The sequence below is a fragment of the Chelonia mydas genome, chromosome 6 (assembly GCF_015237465.2).
Source record: "Chelonia mydas isolate rCheMyd1 chromosome 6, rCheMyd1.pri.v2, whole genome shotgun sequence".
NCBI lineage: Eukaryota > Metazoa > Chordata > Testudines > Cheloniidae > Chelonia > Chelonia mydas.
Window position 1 is genome coordinate 62,456,065 of NC_051246.2, and position 17,559 is coordinate 62,473,623.

At 43.7% G+C, this 17,559-nt stretch overlaps 2 protein-coding genes across 5 annotated transcripts in view; one reads left to right on the top strand and one right to left on the bottom strand.

Annotated features, from left to right (window-relative positions):
* KBTBD4 (kelch repeat and BTB domain containing 4) overlaps positions 1-3,777 on the bottom strand; it is a 12,760-nt gene extending 8,983 nt beyond the window's left edge. Inside the window, exon 1 of one of the 3 annotated variants that reach the window (XM_027832341.3) lies at positions 3,649-3,777. Coding sequence is in view for 1 of the 3 variants with exons in the window: in XM_007054269.4 (XP_007054331.1) it covers positions 3,581-3,599 (19 nt within the window). In the remaining 2 variants the exon portion in view is untranslated. Of the gene's footprint in view, positions 1-3,448 lie in introns of all 3 variants that reach the window. The other 2 variants (XM_007054269.4, XM_037900238.2) reach the window with 2 other exon arrangements.
* On the top strand, positions 3,724-16,448 carry NDUFS3 (NADH:ubiquinone oxidoreductase core subunit S3). Of its 2 annotated transcripts, none has more exons than XM_007054268.4 (7): positions 3,724-3,882; positions 5,856-5,924; positions 7,813-7,910; positions 8,233-8,382; positions 12,416-12,541; positions 15,160-15,279; positions 16,189-16,448. In XM_007054268.4, exons 1-7 carry the CDS (start codon positions 3,840-3,842, stop codon positions 16,354-16,356), a joined length of 774 nt encoding a protein of 257 aa, XP_007054330.1. In that variant the 5' UTR covers positions 3,724-3,839; the 3' UTR covers positions 16,357-16,448. The 2 variants fall into 2 exon arrangements, with proteins under 2 accessions (XP_007054330.1, XP_037756167.1); XM_037900239.2 differs by lacking the exon at positions 3,724-3,882 and adding an exon at positions 3,935-4,215.
* The last annotated feature ends 1,111 nt before the right edge of the window (positions 16,449-17,559 follow it).

Genomic DNA, 17,559 nt, shown 5'->3' on the forward strand with positions numbered 1-17,559 from the left:
CCCAATATTCCAATCCCTGGAATTAGCAAACACAGTGACCCTTTCATTCCCATCTCAGCACACTAGTGAAATACAGCAAAGGAGATCTAAGGTATGTAGGGGAAATATCTAGCCACCCAAATCATGAATCTCCCCTTTACAACAGAGGGGGCACACGAAAGAAATATCAGAATTTATAACTCTAATAAAAAGTCAGATTCATTCTTCTCACATTGCATACTCCCCACCTCCGGTTTCATAACAGGGATTTCTGAAACCAATAAAGCAAGGAAAAGATGGTAATATTAGTGTGGGCAGGTCAGATGCAAACAAGGTTGAGGCATGGTGTGCTGGCAAAGAGCAGAAGCAGCAGTTAATAGCATGACTAGGTGCTAATTACCATATGAAAATGAGGTGATGTATGTGTAGAGGTAACATGTATTGGGAGTTTATTTTACTGAAAAAGAAGTGGCAGAAGAATCCTGCCAGAATTGACCAGAAGCCCTCAAACTGCCCAGATGAGAAATTTGCCAAGTGCCTTACGGTTGCATGAAATCTGTATGAAGTGCCCTGCATCTTCAATATGAGATACAACCTGTAGAGACTACTCCTCCCAGGCAACTTGGATCAGATAATCAAGTACTATAGAAAGGCTTCACATTTCAAGCCAGATGGTACCTGCCAGATGTTATTAGCCGTAACCTCCATTAGCAGCAGGGTAAGGTCAAAAGAAGCAATTGTGTCTCTTTGGCATGGATTTCCTCAGGGGCAGGAGGAGAGATAGGTCTCTGCCACAAAGAAGAGCTGCTCCAGAGAGGGGTGGTAGCTACCTCTTTACTTCACTGATGATGCTATTGTGCAACTGGAGGGTTTTGGCATCAGCAGTAGATGCCTCCCAGCAATAGCAGAACATAGACAAGCGTCTTACAATTGGGACTATGCTCACTCAAAACTCACTTTCACCCCTCAGCGAGAGACTAAATTTCTAGCCCCAAGTGTAGTGGTCCATAATGATAACATTCAATCTTAACCATAGCAGCTATCTCTGATGCCTCATTATTCAGTGATTTCAATAGGCTGAGTTCATCCAAGAAGCTTGTAATTGCTGTACTCCTTCGGTTGAAGATATAGGCCCACAATTGTTCAAGTCAGTCTGTAATTTGGAAGAATTCCTGGGGATTCTTTGCTGAAACTAAAACACATACACAGCAGTGACCATGAGCAACACTTTCTATCATCTCTGGTTGTCACGAAGATCCTCTATTCTGGAGAATAACAACCTTGCCTCAGTTATAAGCGTCTTTGTTACTTCTCAGGTGGACTACAGCAGCATAACATACCTGGGCATGAAACCATCAAGCTTTTGGTATCTCTAACTAGTACAGAACTCAGTACACCTCTCCTCAGCAACACAGGCCACCACAGCTACATCAAACCTGTCCCCTGCTCTCTACAGTGTCCTACCACAGGCAATTTCAAGTCAAATTCGAGGTTTTGTTCCTTATCTTTAAGGCACTCAACAACCTAAACTTAGGATACCTAAAAGATCAACTGAAGTGCCAGGATAAGAACTGTAATCGGTAAAGTCACTCTTCAGGCACCATGAACTTTTACTGAAAGAGTAATGCTCATCTGTGCTGGAAAAGGACCTTTCTCAGACTGTGGAACAAACTCCCATAGGAGCTAAGGACCGTCACAAATCTCATCACCTACTCCAAGTGTAAAGTCAATTTTTTCAACCTTGCCTTCTCCAATATGAATACAAAGCAGCAAGTTCTTATTAAAAAGCTGTACCAAAACAAAACACTGCAATGCACACACAGCTTCCTTCTTGGGGAGAGGATAAGAAAAAAAATGAACTACATGTGACAGACGCTAATCATGTCATTTAATGCACTATTGGAAGATGTTCAATTACTGCAGTGATGAAGGTGATTTACCTATATGGAATCTATTTTATTTTCTAACAGACATTTTCCTTTTTCTCTTGTCTAAAATAAAGAATCCAACAGAGAAACGACAGCTTAGTACTACTATTAAAAACTACAGTGAAAGCAGAATAAAGGCTGCAAAAACAAGTGCACAAATTCTAATAATACTAAAAGTGACATTTTCCTCATAACATTAACTTGACCACATGTCTTGTGCAGGATTTTTCAGAGACTGGAGAGTCATACAGTCTTCAGTTCCCTCGCCTCTAAGGGAGCAAATAAAGGCTGGTGGTAAAACAAATAATGGGAGGATCCACTTTCATGCTTTCTTCCATACCACGTGCTCATGAGCATTATTTCTTAGCATCACTCAGAGACCTCCAATAACAATTTCAATTTCCATCTCTATGGTGAGGATACTCAGATCTACTTCTGTCTTTTCCTGTGGAGGGCAGTTTGGCTGGGCAGGTCTGGGATCAGTTGCAGAGTCTGTCTCTCCCACATTTCTTCATGGATACCTCAACAATTTAAGCCTATCTTTCCTCCTATATATTCCCCATGTCTCCCATTCTCTATCACAATTGACAACACCGTTGCCTATATTATTTACATGATCAGGGAGTCATCTTAGGTTCCTCCCTCTCCCACCACTTTGTCTTCTGTCCCAACAGCTAACACACTTTTACAAGCCCTGATTATTTCCCAATTTGATTACTGCAAACTCCTCCTCTTTGGCCTCCCTACTACCCACATCATTGCTCCCTCCAGTGTATCCAAGTTGTGGCAGAGAGATTAAAAAAACTATTAATGGTTTTATTGAATTTCATATAAGTAGCTAATTATGCAATCAATCCAAGGAAGAGCGGGATGGAACTACCCCCAAGAAGAGGGAAAGAACTGATGAAAAAAGAAACAAAGGAAAAAGTGATGGAAAAGTGGAGTGGTTCAAAGGTTGTTTGATGAAGAGCGTATGAATTCAAACGCAACAGAGCTTTACTTCTTGTGACAATGGATAATTGATCACATCAGGGAATAAAGATCACATCTTTCAAACTGTTTGAGTCTTTTGTATGCCGTACTTCCAAGCCCCCCCAATCAATGGTCCCATTCTGGGAGTGCGGAAGGCGCCTGAAAAAGCAGTCCCCTCCCGGGATCTCTCCTGCCTCCTTTCACGCAGCCCCTCACCACTGACTGAGGTTTACCTTCAAGTAAGCCCTTGGACAACACCAAACGGGCTTGCACCCCGCTCTCCTCTGCTGCCCTCCCCTGCCCACCGCCTCCTACCCCAGGCTTCCCCTGCGTGCGCGGCAAACTGCCCACAGGCCTGAAATACCAGCCCCAAACTGGCCTCAGGCCGCCCCTCCGCTCAGATCCTGCTCCTTCCGAGTCCCCCCTCGCACCTCCCGCCAGCCAAAGCCCCGCGCCCGCTGGGCCAAACCGCGGCCCCCACCCTCCCTAGCTCGTCCCTTGGGACAGGAAGGCTCCTCCCCACAGGCTCGGCCCATCCCGGACCGGAGCCAGCGCCCGCCGCTCCCCACCGAGGGTGCCCAGCAGCCCGGGCGAGGTTCGCGGCTACAGTCCTCCCGCGATGGGGAAGGGCGGGGGCACGACGGGAAAAACCCCGCGCGGACTTAGACTGGGAAACGCGCCCGCCCCGCGAGGGCGCCCACCTGCGGCTCCTCCCTTCATGCCGCCGCCCCGGGCCGGAACCTCCCACCAGCCTTCCGGGGAACCTCACCGCAGCTGCACCTTCCTTTTCCGCCTAGCGACGCGTCCGGCACTTCCCGTCACTTTACCGGAAACTCCCTGCTAAACTGACGGCTGTGGCACACTCTACTTCCGGTCTGGGGAACTGTACCGTGGAGGCGCCTTCCGGTTCCGGTCTGTGCCCTTGTCTGTCCGTGTCCCCGGCTCGCTGCCCGGGGCAGGATGTTAGCAGCAGCGCTGGGTCTGGCCCGGGCTGGCCTTCGAGGTGAGGCAATGGGGCTGGTGGGGAGAGAGTCGGGGCCCGCGTGACCCCGGCGCCACGTGAGTCGGGTTGCCTAGGCGAGGAGTCCCTCGGTAGGGCCGGCCTGTGTGCAGCCCCCTCTGGCTGGGGCAGGAGTCACCGTGTCCCCTTCCAGCCGTGCCGAGAGTGGTTCGGTGGCAGAGGCTGTCTTCCTGCCCACTTCTCCTCTGCCTCGCTGGGTCGCCTCGTGCCACCTTCGGGGAAAGATTTTACTTCTGTGCAGCTGAATGGCAAATGTCTTCTGTATCTCACTGGCCCCCCGCGTCTCCCTGGTGTCTCTGGGCCTCGCTTCTGTTGGTGAGTCCAGGCTTAGTAAAAGCAGCAAAGAGTCCTGTGGCACCTTATAGACGAACAGACATTGGAGCATAAGCTTTCGTGGGTGAATACCCACTTCGTCGGATGCATGCATGTATTCACCCACGAAAGCTTGGGACACCATCACAGGGCCTAATCACATCAGCCACGCTATCAGAGGCTCTTTCACCTGCACATCTACCAATGTGATATATGCCATCATGTGCCAGCAATGCTCCTCTGCCATGTATATTGGTCAAACCGGACAGTCTCTACGTAAAAGAATAAATGGACACAAATCAAGAATTATAACATTCAAAAACCAGTCGGAGAACACTTCAATCGCGTTGGTCACTCGATTACAGACCTAAAAGTGGCAATTCTTCAACAAAAAAACTTCAGAAACAGACTCCAGTGAGAGACTGCTGAATTGGAATTAATTTGCAAACTGGATTCAATTAACTTTGGCTTGAATAAAGACTGGGAGTGGATGGGTCATTACACAAAGTAAAACTATTTCCCCATGTTTATCTTCCCCCCCGCCCCGGCCACTGTTCCTCAGATGTTCTTGTAAACTGCTGGAAGTGACCCACCTTGATTATCACTACAAAAGGTTCCCCCCTCCCGGCTGGTAATAGCTCATCCTAAGTGATCACTCTCTTGTTACAGTGTATATGGTAACACCCATTATTTCATGTTCTGTATGTATATAAATCTTCCCACTATATTTTCCACTGAATGCATCCGATGAAGTGAGCTGTAGCTCACGAAAGCTTATGCTCAACTAAATTTGTTAGTCTCTAAGGTGCCACAAGTCTTCCTTTTCTTTTTTCCAATATGTCTGTTAGTCTAGAAGGTGCCACAGGACTCTTTGCCGCTTTTACAGATCCAGACGAACATGGCTACCCCTCCGATACAGGATTAGTAAGACTCTGCCTGTTCATGTGCAGTAAGATATCTGCTGAGTTAGCGCTTTTGGGAGAAGGCTTGAATAATGTGGTGATGAATGTGATATAAACATCAAGAGAGAAAGAAGGGATCTCCGAGATCTGTGTTATATTTGATCTGTTCTTTCCGTTAGGCAGGATATCACTGTGTTACTGTTTGCTCTAGTATATCGAGCACTGTTCACTTCTAAGTATAATAGTTGGGCATATGGTTTAGATATTGCTGTAGGAAATTGAGTGATACATCCTCCACTCCTAAAGTGTGATTAATCAGATTTCTGGTTTAGGAGAGGAGGGTTTATTGCTTCGTATGGAAAACGTATCACCATAGCCTTTGTTTTTGCATAGTACTTAGTGGAGGGAATAGGCCTCCTTGGTAGAATTTGTGTGTGTGAGTAGCACTTGTCTGCTGGACTGCACATTCAGGATTTCTTTTGGGGGTATTTTCTTTTTGGGGGTATTTTCACTACACTATATGATTATTGTTTGTTTTTTTTGGTGGGGGGGAGGGCGCAAGGGAAGGTCAATTAATTAAGACTTAATTCCCATATGTTAAAATGAAGCTCACCTCATCAGGATGGGACAACATGAGGAAGTCTCCTGGTCTCTGGAGAGGAGGAAAGAAGGCATTTCTCCTTATAGGAGAAATGGAGTATGTGGTACAGACAGTTTCATCTGTGCTCTTTCTCTTTGTAGCTGCTGCACGCCCTGCAGTGCTGTTGCAACAAGCTCGTTTTGAAGGGAGCTCCACAACAGAGACCCATCGTAAGTCTGAGTTTATTAGTATTTCACCAACTCCTGGAGTCTGTAAAGTGGGTCTCGTTTAGAATAACTCAGTAAGGTGACCATATTTTCAAAATCAACCCAGAACATTTTTGCAGTGACATTTAGATATATAAAAGAAAATGTACGTGCTTTATTTTTTCTAAGTGTGCTGGTGCTGCTACTGCCTGCTTTTGACTCCACCATAACACTTGCATATTTCTCAGAGAGGAAGAGGATTTTTAACTTCGGTAGCTTCGTCTTCTGAATTGATTTATCATAAAATACTGAATAAATGTTAACAAGCATTTTGAGCAAAAGAACAGCTTTGGTGTCTACACTCATGAAATTTCAGCATTTGGAGTGAATATTCTTTCCATTACACTGTTTCTGGTAACCACCGCAGATCTAATTCTGTGTTTCAGTAAATCTTGAACAACAAAAAAAATAAACCTTTTGGTTGACAGAATGAAAAAACAAGGACACTTCAGGTGTTGTGAAAGAAATTGCTGAGCTGCTAGAACGTTATATGGAAAATGGGGACTGTCCTTGTAAAACTAAGACATTATGTGCTGGAGAAACTGCTTTCCTCTTATCAGGAATCAGTCTGTTAAATCCCTTTAGGATTTAGGAAATCAGGAAATGTTTGCTGATGTTCAGTCTAAACTTCTCTCTCACTTTATTCCTTTTACTGAGTTATAACATCCCCGTACTTTCTGCACCACTTTTGATTCCGCCCAGTGTGATGCAAGCAGTTTCATATTCATGGTGACAGGATGCTCTGTTGTCTGACACCTGATGGCTGGGCACTGGAGTAGATTTGCCCACTTACCAAAGTCTATTTCCTAAATATGCTATGCATCTTGTACATTAGACTCTATCCATGTTCCTCCTGGTGTTGGTAGATAGCCATTTAGTTTACCACGTTGTGAGGCGCCTCCCTCTCATTAAGTTGATCTTTACAATCATGGCTTGTCCTCCTACCTAGCTGCTCCCTATGGCCAAGCTGACTAGAGTCATGCTGAGCTAGTGTGGGGCTGGGAGTTACTGCTTGTCAAGGTTCCTCCCCCATTCTGAACTCTAGGGTACAGATGTGGGGACCTAAGCTTACTTTCACCAGCTTAGGTTAAAACTTCCCCAAGGTACAAATTAATTTTATCCTTTGTCCCTGGATCTCCACTGCCACCACCAAACTCTAACTGGGTTTACTGGGAAACGTAGTTTGGACACGTCTTTCCCCCCAAAGTCCTCCCAACCCTTGCACCCCACTTCCTGGGGAAGGTTTGGTAAAAATCCTCATCAATTTGCATAGGTGACCACAGCCCAAACCCTTGGATCTGAGAACAATGAAAAAGCATTCAGTTTTCTTACAAGAAGACTTTTAATAGAAGTAAAGAAATCACCTCTGTAAAATCAGGATCGTAGATACCTTACAGGGTAATTAGATTCAAAACATAGAGAATCCCTCTAGGCAAAACCTTAAGTTACAAAAAGGACACACAGACAGGAATAGTCATTCTATTCAGCACAGTTCTTTTCTCAGCCATTTAAAGAAATCATAATCTAACACACACCTAGCTAGATTACTTACTAAAGTTCTAAGACTCCATTCCTGGTCTATCTCCGGCAAAAGCAGCATACAGACAGACACAGACCCTTTGTTTCTTTCCCTCCTCTCAGCTTTTGAAAGTATCTTGTCTCCTCATTGGTCATTTTGGTCAGGTGCCAGCGAGGTTACCTTTAGCTTCTTAACCCTTTACAGGTGAGAGGATTTTTCCTCTGGCCAGGAGGGATTTTAAAGCGGTTTACCCTTCCCTTTATATTTATGACACTGCTCCTCTTTCTATGGCTTACCATACAATAGCCCTGAGAAGTCTGTTGTTTTTTCCAGCTACTGTTCGACCAAAGGATGAAGTGGCCCAGAACCAGCTATGTGCTTTTGGAGAGTATGTGGCTGAAATTCTGCCCAAGTATATCCAGCAAGTCCAGGTAGGTATTACCAATCAAATCATTCTAGCTTGGGATATGTGTAGTGAGGAGCTGGCTGGTAGAGCCCTGCGTGGATACAAAATTCATATCTGCATCCAATCCACAAACATGGTCTGTGGATATCTGCAGATGTACAGGGCTCTGGGTGGAAGAGAGTGATAGAGCTGGCTAAAAAACATTTCTGCTGTTGAGTTCCTTGGTCTGATGTGATATACCTGATCATGTGGCCCCAAACCCTCCTGATCTGAGTATCCTGCTTTATTCAATGCACTGCTCAATCCCTTCAGCTTCTATACTAATTTGCTTTCTGTCCTTTCCACAGGTGACCTGTTTCAATGAATTGGAGATATTTATCCATCCTGATGGGGTTGTTCCAGTTCTGACTTTTCTTCGAGATCACACCAATGCCCAATTTAAATCCCTGGCTGATTTGACTGCTATTGATGTCCCAACTCGACAATATCGTTTTGAGGTAGGAACCATTCCTTGAAGGTACAGATCTGCAAAGAGTTATAGAAGATGATGGTGTTGAACACTAAGATAAGCAGTTATTTACAGCCCTGGCCATGCATTGAATGGCCATTTGCATTCTGTGATAGTTATGCTTATCTGCTCTGAGAACTTCAGGTTTTGCTTAACCCACTGAGCATAGAATCAATTGTATCACTGACATATTATTAACATACCCAGTTAGTGACCCTGAGGCCACTGCCCAATGCAGGAATTCATTTTTCCCCATAGAATTAGTGCTGCAGAGCTGCTGGCCACCATTAGGGGCCACTGGACCCAGCAGAGCTCCAGCTCCCAAATACAGGACTCTGTTGGGGGGAGAGAGCTGGAGGGTTCTGGGCTGCTGCAGTTTCCAGCACGCTGGACCCAGCAACAGGCTGTTTCTCTCTCTGGATTCCTGGGCTCTGGGAGTAGGGGGTTTGGATGTCTGGCTGGGGTGTGCCCATCAGCTGGGCTCTAGCAAGTGCGGGTGTCTGGGCTGGGGGGTGCCCCCAGCTGGGTTCTGGAGGGGTTTGGGGATGTGGATGTCTAAGACTGAAAGGGCAGAGTTTTCACCCAAGATGTGCCCAGCTGGTATGTGAGACCCTAGACCGAGGCACCTGATAAAAGCATTACAGAGAAACAGCAACTGGGTTCTTGCAGAGGTTTCTTTAACTCTCTGCTCCTAGGGGAAACTTTTTTTGTCTGTGTTGTTACAGACATACTCGCCGACAGATATTTTGAAATAAATGACCCAAAATAATTGAAACTGGTGTGATTATATTGTGTTATTTTGACAAAATATGCAGAATTTTGCAGAACTTCTAATTTTTTGGCGCAGAATTTCCCCAGGAGTAATACTACTCTTTGGATCTGAAGCCACTTATTTACTTTGACCATGACTCACAAAACTTTCTCCTCCATGTATTCACCAACCACCTTCTTTCTGACGATGTCCGCTCCTTCTGCTTCATCTTCCTTGCCCTCATTGCAGCCTTCAACTCTGAACAGCTCCATTCTCCTGAGTGGCCTCTGTAGGTAGGCAGACTTCTCTAGTTATTTAGCACTAGTTGTGAAGTAGCACCCAGAGGCCCCAAACAGGATTTGAGGCACCATTGTGATAAGCAGCATACACATACATAACAAAGAGAGAGTCCCAACCCCAAAATGTTTACAGTTTCATGTCTTGGCTCTGCTCCTACCTAGCTGCATCTCCATCTATGCTGAAGGTGCCTTCTTTGTTTTAAAATCCTCCATGGCCTTGCTTCACCTAACTTCTTGTGCCTGATCTCACTCTCTCACACACACTTTTCTAGTACTAGCCTCTGTCCCGCCATAGAATCTGGCAGTTTCTCTTTTGCAGTTCACACAGTCTGGTACAGCATCTCTCTCTTTTACCTCATGGGGTTTCCATATCAGATGAAAGGTGTATTCTAAAACAAAAAACTAAGAGTTTGGGCTGAAACTGTTTTACTGGTATCAAACTCCTAAAAACAGTATTATCCTTTCTTTAGGCTTGGTTTATGTTCAAAAAATTTGCAACAGGGTAGCTAAATCTATTTAAAGTTGATCTAATTACACCAGTGAAAACCCTTTCTATATAAACACTAAACTCCTATTGCATATAACCAACATGAAATATATTTCTAAATCTCTTCTTAACCACATAAGAAAGTTAAAGCATTTGAAACTTAATTTATCAACTTTCTTTTTAATAATAATTTTTATTTGAAGTGACTTCCTTGTATTAATAGCTTTTTATAAACTGCAGGAAATAATTAGTTATAAATGGTAGGTGGGATATTCAAAATCACCTAGTGGATTTAGGCATCTAATTCCCACTGACTTTCAATGGGAATTGGCACCTAACTCCCTTAGGTGCTCTTGAAATCCCACACAGTAGCTCTTCAGTTGTTTCAAAACACAGATGCGCGCACACACACAGAAAAGACAAGAAGGCACAGCTTCTCTCTTTCACTTGTACCTTCTCTGAGACCTGGAAGACTTTTACCAGTGTTAAGGCATTGGTTTTGTTTGCCTTTTTGGCCACAGACTCTCAGCAATGGTGCAAGGATGGACGTGTCTTGGTTAAGCTGGTCTGTTAGGCAAAAAGAGAGAGGCAGGGGGAGTGGTAAAAGAAAAGCTGGCTGAAGTTGAACCTAAGCAAGACAGAGGTGATGCTAGTGGGCAAAGAAAATGATTTTGAAGAGTTTGCAGCCACAGTGCAGCCTCATTTGGTTGAAGGCAAACACCCACAATTGGTCAATTCAATCCGCAGTCTAGAAGGAACCTTGGATTCATCGTTGACACTGAGGTCTCAAATGGTACCACCTGTGAATATTGCTTTCTACCATCTTCAGTTGGCCTGGAGACTGCATCCCATCCTGGTGGATGAAGACCTGGCCTTGGTTATTTGTACCTTTGACACCTCTTCATTGGACTACTGCAGTACACCCAGGCATGAAGGCTTCGGCCTTAGGAAACTCTGGAGAGTACAGAACATTGCAGCACGTCTCCTCAGCAACACAGCCTACTCTGAGCATATCAAACCAGTCTTCTGCCCTCTACACTGGCTTCCCTTAGAATTTTGAACCAGGTGCAATGTCTCAGTCCTTATCTTCAAAGTGCTCCATGACCTGGGCCCAGGAGAGCTAAAAGACCATCTAAAGCTCCAGGGTAAAGACTGGGGTTGACAACTATGCTCTTATGGCACAGTGGAACTCTCAACAGTAAGAATAAGGCTCACCTGTGCAGGAGACCGAACTTTCTCTGTGGGGCAGTCCAAGACTGGCATGAACTCCCCCAAGAACTAACAGCCCTCATAAACCTCACGACTTTCCACTACAAGTGCCAAGCGCATTTTTTTACCTTGCCTTTTCTAATGTAAATACATAGGAATAGGTACATTCAAACAAGCAAAGCTACCAAAACAAGACACACCACTGCACGTGCTTCTCACTGTGGGGAGAGGATGAGAGAGTAACCCACACATAACAGCTCTGTAGTTACATTGCTTAATGCACTACTGGAAAGCACTCAGATACTTCAGTGATGTGTGGTATATGGACCTATATAGAAGAGAATACGAGGGAGAGGGATGAACAGGGAAGGAAACTTACATACAAGGGAGGGAATAGCAGTACCTAAGTTTCACACTTCAGGTATTGTTCAGGATTTAGCTAACCTTATGGACATGGAGATGTCACCTGGTTGCTTCTCCTTGCCCATTCTGGTCAGGACATCTTTCAGGATGGTGGCCAATGAAGGCTAATCAGTGTGATGGTAGATTCCTGGTTCCTAGCATGTGACCATACTGGCAAGACTGGTTGGCACACAGTAATGCATCTTCCTTCCTGTAAGGTTAAGCTAGTAACCAAGTGACGCCTTAATAATGCAATGCCTAGAAAGGGATGACATCCTCATCCCATCAGAATTAACCAATCAAAACATATCTAGGGTTCTATGCTGACACTTCCTGCCATTCTAGCAATATCTTAGTCTAAAACAATTGGTGACCTTGCCAAAAGCTTTGCACCTCCCTGATCAGTTTTTAGTGTAAATGCATCCAAGTCGTAATAGTAGTTTGTCTCCAATTTCTGCTCATTTTATAAACTGGTCAAGTTAAACTCTTATTACTTTTCACATGCTTTGGACAATGTAAAATATTAATCCATGGTATAGACAGTAACACTATATGTGGCCAGTTAAGTTTCAGGAGAATTGGTTTGTTTCTGGGAAAATTAGAGATGGTGGGGTTTTTTCTTTCCTTTTGTCATAAATTAGGCTAACAGTAGGAAAGTTAGCTTGAACTTTAACTATGGAGTGGCTACCCTTGCTCCATAGGTATGAAGCGCTATCATGGTCTCACTGGAAAACTCATCTGAAAACCTCTCTTCTTCCTTCCCCGTGCCCCTTCAGCCGGTATTTCACTATAAAAATCTCAAGTCATTTCAGGAGACAGTTTATATGTGAGCTAGGACACAACAAATTGGTTGCTTTTTCTCAATTCCCTTTAGATTGTTTATAATCTCCTGTCTCTGCGCTTCAATTCTCGGATCCGTGTGAAGACGTACACAGATGAGCTGACACCTGTCGATTCAGCAGTGTCAGTACACCAGGCAGCAAACTGGTATGAAAGAGAGGTGAGCTCCAGTGTGCTTTCCCAAGGGCTTTGTGTTTGGGAACAGGATCCATATGGGGATTGGAGGAGACCATGTTTGAGTGAAACCCTATTCCTCTAGGAACTGTGTAGGAGGGAGTGGTGTTGCCCTTGGGAATGGGAGAAGAGGCACTTGATGTTCTTCTGAGGGCTTTGAGCAAAGGTATAACAAGATCCAATGACTGGAAGTTGGACAAATTCAGACTGGAAATAAGATGTAGATTTTTTTTAACAGTGAGGATCATTAACCATTGGAACAATTTAGAATCAGACACGTAGGATTGGAAGGGATCTTGAGAGCTCAAGTCCAGCCCCGTGCTGAGGCAGGATCAAGTAAACCTAGACCATCCGTGACAGGTGTTTGTCCAAAGTGTTCTTAAATACCTGCATAGATCGGAATTCCACAACCTTCCTTGGTAACCTGTTCCAGTGCTTAACTTCCTTTATAGTTAGAAAGTTTTCCAAATATCTAACCTAAAATGTCCCTTGTTGCAGATTAAGCCAATTACCCCTTGTCCTCCCTTCAGTGGACATGGAGAACAATTGATCACAATCTGCAAATAAGTTCAGGGCAAGAAGAGGATGATCAGGTCCCCCTCTGTCTCCTTTTCTGATGACTAAACATGCCCAGTTTTTTAACCTTTCCCCATAAGTCAGGTTTTCTAAACCTTTTATCATTTTTGCTGCTCTCTTCTGGACTCTCTGTAATTTGTCCACATCTTTCCTAAAGTGTGAAGCCCAGAATTGGACACACAACTTCAGCTGAGCCCTCACCAGTGCTGAGTACAGCAGGACAATTACCTCCCATGTCTTATGCACGAGACACCTGTTAATACACCCCTGAATTATATTAGCTTTTTTTTTTTTTGCAACTGCATCACACGGTTGACTCATTCAATTTGTGATTCACTCTAACCTCAGATCCTTTTCAGCAGTACTACTGTCTAGCCAGTTAGTCCCCACTTGGTAGTTGTGCGTTTGATTTTTTTCCTTCCCAAGTGAAGTCCTATGCATTTCTTTATTTAATCTCATCTTGTTGAATTCAGACCAATTCTCAATTTTGTCAAGGTCATTTTGAATTCGAATTCTGTCCTCCAAAGTACTTGCAATCCTTCTAGCTTGGTGTCGTCTACAAATGTTACAAGCATACTCTCCACTCCATTATCAAGTCATTAATGAAAATATTGAATATTATGGGACACCAGTAGATATATCCTCCCAGTTGGACAGCAAACCATTGATAACTATTCTTTGAGTACAATCTTTCAGCCAGGTTGTGCACCCACCTCATAGTAATTTCATCTAGGCCATATTTCCCTAGTTTGCTTATGAGAATGTCATGTGGGACTGTGTCAAAAGCCTTCTTAAAATCAAGATATATCACATCTGCTACTTCCCACCATCCATTATGCCAGTAACCCTGTCAAAGAAGGAAATTAGGTTGGTTTGGCATGTTCTTGACAAATCTATGCTGGCTATTCCTTATAAGGTTGTTATCTTCCAGGACAGTAGTTCTCAACCTATTTACCATTGTGGATCACACATGTGACCCATAATATGTTATGTGAGCCGCATCCAATACTACCTGCATTGCCCTGAGGATGTCACATGGGCCGCAGCTCTGTGCTGATTGGGCCACAGGTTGAGTAGTGAGGATAGTGGTTATTCCAATGGTTAATGACCTTTGGTGTTAAAATTTTGCATCTTATTTCCTGTCTGAATTTGTCTAACTGACAATTTTTAAATCAAGGTTGGATTTACTTTTTTAAAATGTAAGCTCAAATTCAAATGGAATTATTTTGGGAAAGTTCTAAGGCCTGTGTTATACATAAACTTGGAAGGATTAGATTTTTATCAGTAAATGTTGGAAATGTCGATTTTTGCCAAACTGGTGGAAAAAAATATTTCCACTGATGATGATGATGATAGAATTTGACAGGCAAAGTAAGAAAAATACTGCTTGTAAGCTACAGGTTGATTTTAGGATATTGACTTTCTTTTGACATGTGATGTTGACAGTTTGTGTTTTAACAGTGGTAAAGCTTTAACTTTTTGAATCTCAGTGTCTACTGTCATTAAATAATTGTCCCCCCTATAACTTCCCACAGCTGTGAACATTTAAATAGATTAAAAATTGGAAAAATGCTTCTTAAAACCCATAATTTGCACAACTGTGGAAACTTAAATTGGGGGGGGGGGGAATGCTTAAAATAAACATCAGTATTATCTGTTTAAATTGCAAATAAATAATTGAATTCTGCCAAGCCTCCTTAAAACCCATAATTTTATACAGGAGGTCAGACTAGATGAACTCAGTGGTGCTTTCTGGTGAATCTATGAGCAGTGCCCCCGATCAACTGCCCCGCCACTGCACTGTCCAGGCATCCAACCTACACATTGTTAGTACAGTATACGTGGGGGGTGGCTTCTTTTTAGGGTGAGAAAGAAAAAGGAGGCTGCACAGGCCTCTTTGGGAAGAGGTTTTCTTTGTTGGGTTGGCCCCTCTTAGATGAGGTGTGGAAGTTTTAAGCTTCTGAGGTACACTGAGGGGCTTTTCTAGGATGGGGTGATGTGTGGCTTGTTTGGTTTCCTTTCTTTTAGGTTTGGGACATGTATGGAGTCTTCTTTGCCAACCACCCTGACCTGAGGCGAATCCTAACAGACTATGGGTTTGAGGGCCACCCATTTCGGAAGGACTTTCCACTCTCTGGATATGTAGAGGTATGAAGAATTCTGGTTCACTCTGCATTCAGAAAGCCATCTATGCTTCAGAGTTGGGCCATGGCTGTTATGGAACTCCGAAGTGTTTGCTTAATAATCATTTCAAGTTTCTCAGTGCCTTTCAGGCACTGTGTATATCCCCCCTAGCATTTAGCCAACACACCGCACCCTGCATAATAGGGGAATTTGGGGCCAGAGACACAGGGCAAACCTTTCCTCTTACACAAGAGTAGCAAGAAATTTTGCTTTCCAGGCAAAGAAGACAGGACTGTCTACTTTTAATGCTCCATCCAAAACATCGAACTCCATTCCCACGGAATGGCTGAAGACGCAGTTTAACTCCCTCAGAGGGTTTTTAATGATTGAGCTGATCTTTCTGGAACCTCTGTTTCCAGGGAGTCAAGGTGTTTCAAATCTAATGGCAAAGCAACAAAGCCATCACGTTTAGCTGCCTCAGCTTTCTTCACACATTCCATTCCTCTAACCTAGATTTTTATCTAGATTAAAACACAAATGAAATGAGGTTGTTTGGTCTCCACCTCGTTCCAAGTGACTGCATCACAAAGCTTAGTATTTTTGCACAATTGAATCTGGGGACTAGAAGAGAAGGGACTGCAGGTCAGGATTAGGTGCATTAACTTTGTTTTAAGAGGTGGAACAGAACTGGAATAGCAGAAGGTGCTGTAGGAAAGGACATCTGCAGAGCTGAGGTTGGGAAATCAGGACTGGAATAGCAAGGGATCAGGCTTGATGTGTGTGACAGAGCTGGATGGTACACACCTGCACATTGTCTGATTCTCCTTATGCCATGTGTCCTGAGCTCTCATGAGCTTTGAACTAAAAACTGGAGTGAGCAGTTTTGTTTGGCTGGGAACAAGCAATGGTGACCTTGTTTTTGCCCCGTTGCAGGTGCGGTATGATGATGAGGTGAAACGGGTAGTGGCAGAGCCTGTGGAGCTGGCTCAGGAGTTCCGCAAATTCGATCTGAATAGTCCCTGGGAGGCGTTTCCTGCCTATCGCACAGCTCCAGAGACCCTGAAACTAGAAGCAGGAGACAAGAAAGGAGATGCAAAATAGCAGCAGGACCAAGAGGATGCTGTGAACTTCCTGTGTGGCACTGACCTTCCTGTTCTACCTTCATATTTATATGAATAAAACCTGACATGAGACCCTTGTCTGTGAACTCGTGAATGGAAAATACAGGCTTCTAATTGGCTGAACAGCACCCGGGATTGTTTGTCTTTTATTAACTGTAAAATGTAAAATCACTTACAGGAAAAAAAAAATCATAAACTGTGTGGGACTGCTATGAGGAAGAACTAGGGTGGGGACTAGAGCATAGAAAGGAAAAGGGGAGCAGATAATGCAGAACTCAAATGTCCTCTTTCTATTTAATTAACTGGTGTGGCAAGAACCTAACCTGTTCATACGTTAAATGGACTGAAAACCAGCTAATTGACAGGTCTCAACAAGCAATTACAAATAGGGATTTATCAAGCGAGTGAGTTTCTAGTGGGGTCCTGCCAAGCTCAGTTCTTGGGCCTATGCTGTTTAACATTTTTATCAATGTCCTGGAAGAAAATATAAAATCATCACTGACAGAGTTTGCAGATGACCCACAGATTGGGGGAAGTGGTAAATAATGAAGAGAATAGATCACTGCTACAGAGTGATCTTGATCACGTGGTAAACTGGGCACAAGCAAACTACTGTGTTTTAAAACTCATAATATTAATGTGAAGTTCTACACCTTGGCTTATGTTCTTTGTTCCTTTCTTACAGGTTGGGGGACTCTATCCTGGGAAGCAGTGACTGAAAAATAATGTAATTCTTGAATGTGTAAGGAGGGGAATATTGAGTAGGAAGGCTATATTAGCTCTTTATTTGGCACTGGGTGAACTGCTGCTAGAATACTCTGTCCAGTTCTGTTGTCCACAGTTCAAGAAGGATATTGATAAACTGGAGAGAGATCAAAGAAGAGCCATGACAATGATTAAAGGATTAGAAAACATGCCTTATGGTGACAGACTCGAGCTCAATCTGTTTAGCTTAAGAAAGAGGTTAAAGGGTAACTTAATTACAGTCTATAGGTACCTATGTGAGGATCAAAATATGATAATGGGCCCTTCATTTTAACAGTTGGAAGTTGAAGCTAGGCAAATTTAGACTGGAAACAAGGTGAAAATTTTTAACGGTCATGATAATTATCCATTGGAACAATGGAAGATATGCTTTCTTCCCTACTGTATGCTCGTGAGCATTGGTTTTGTTTTGTTTTGG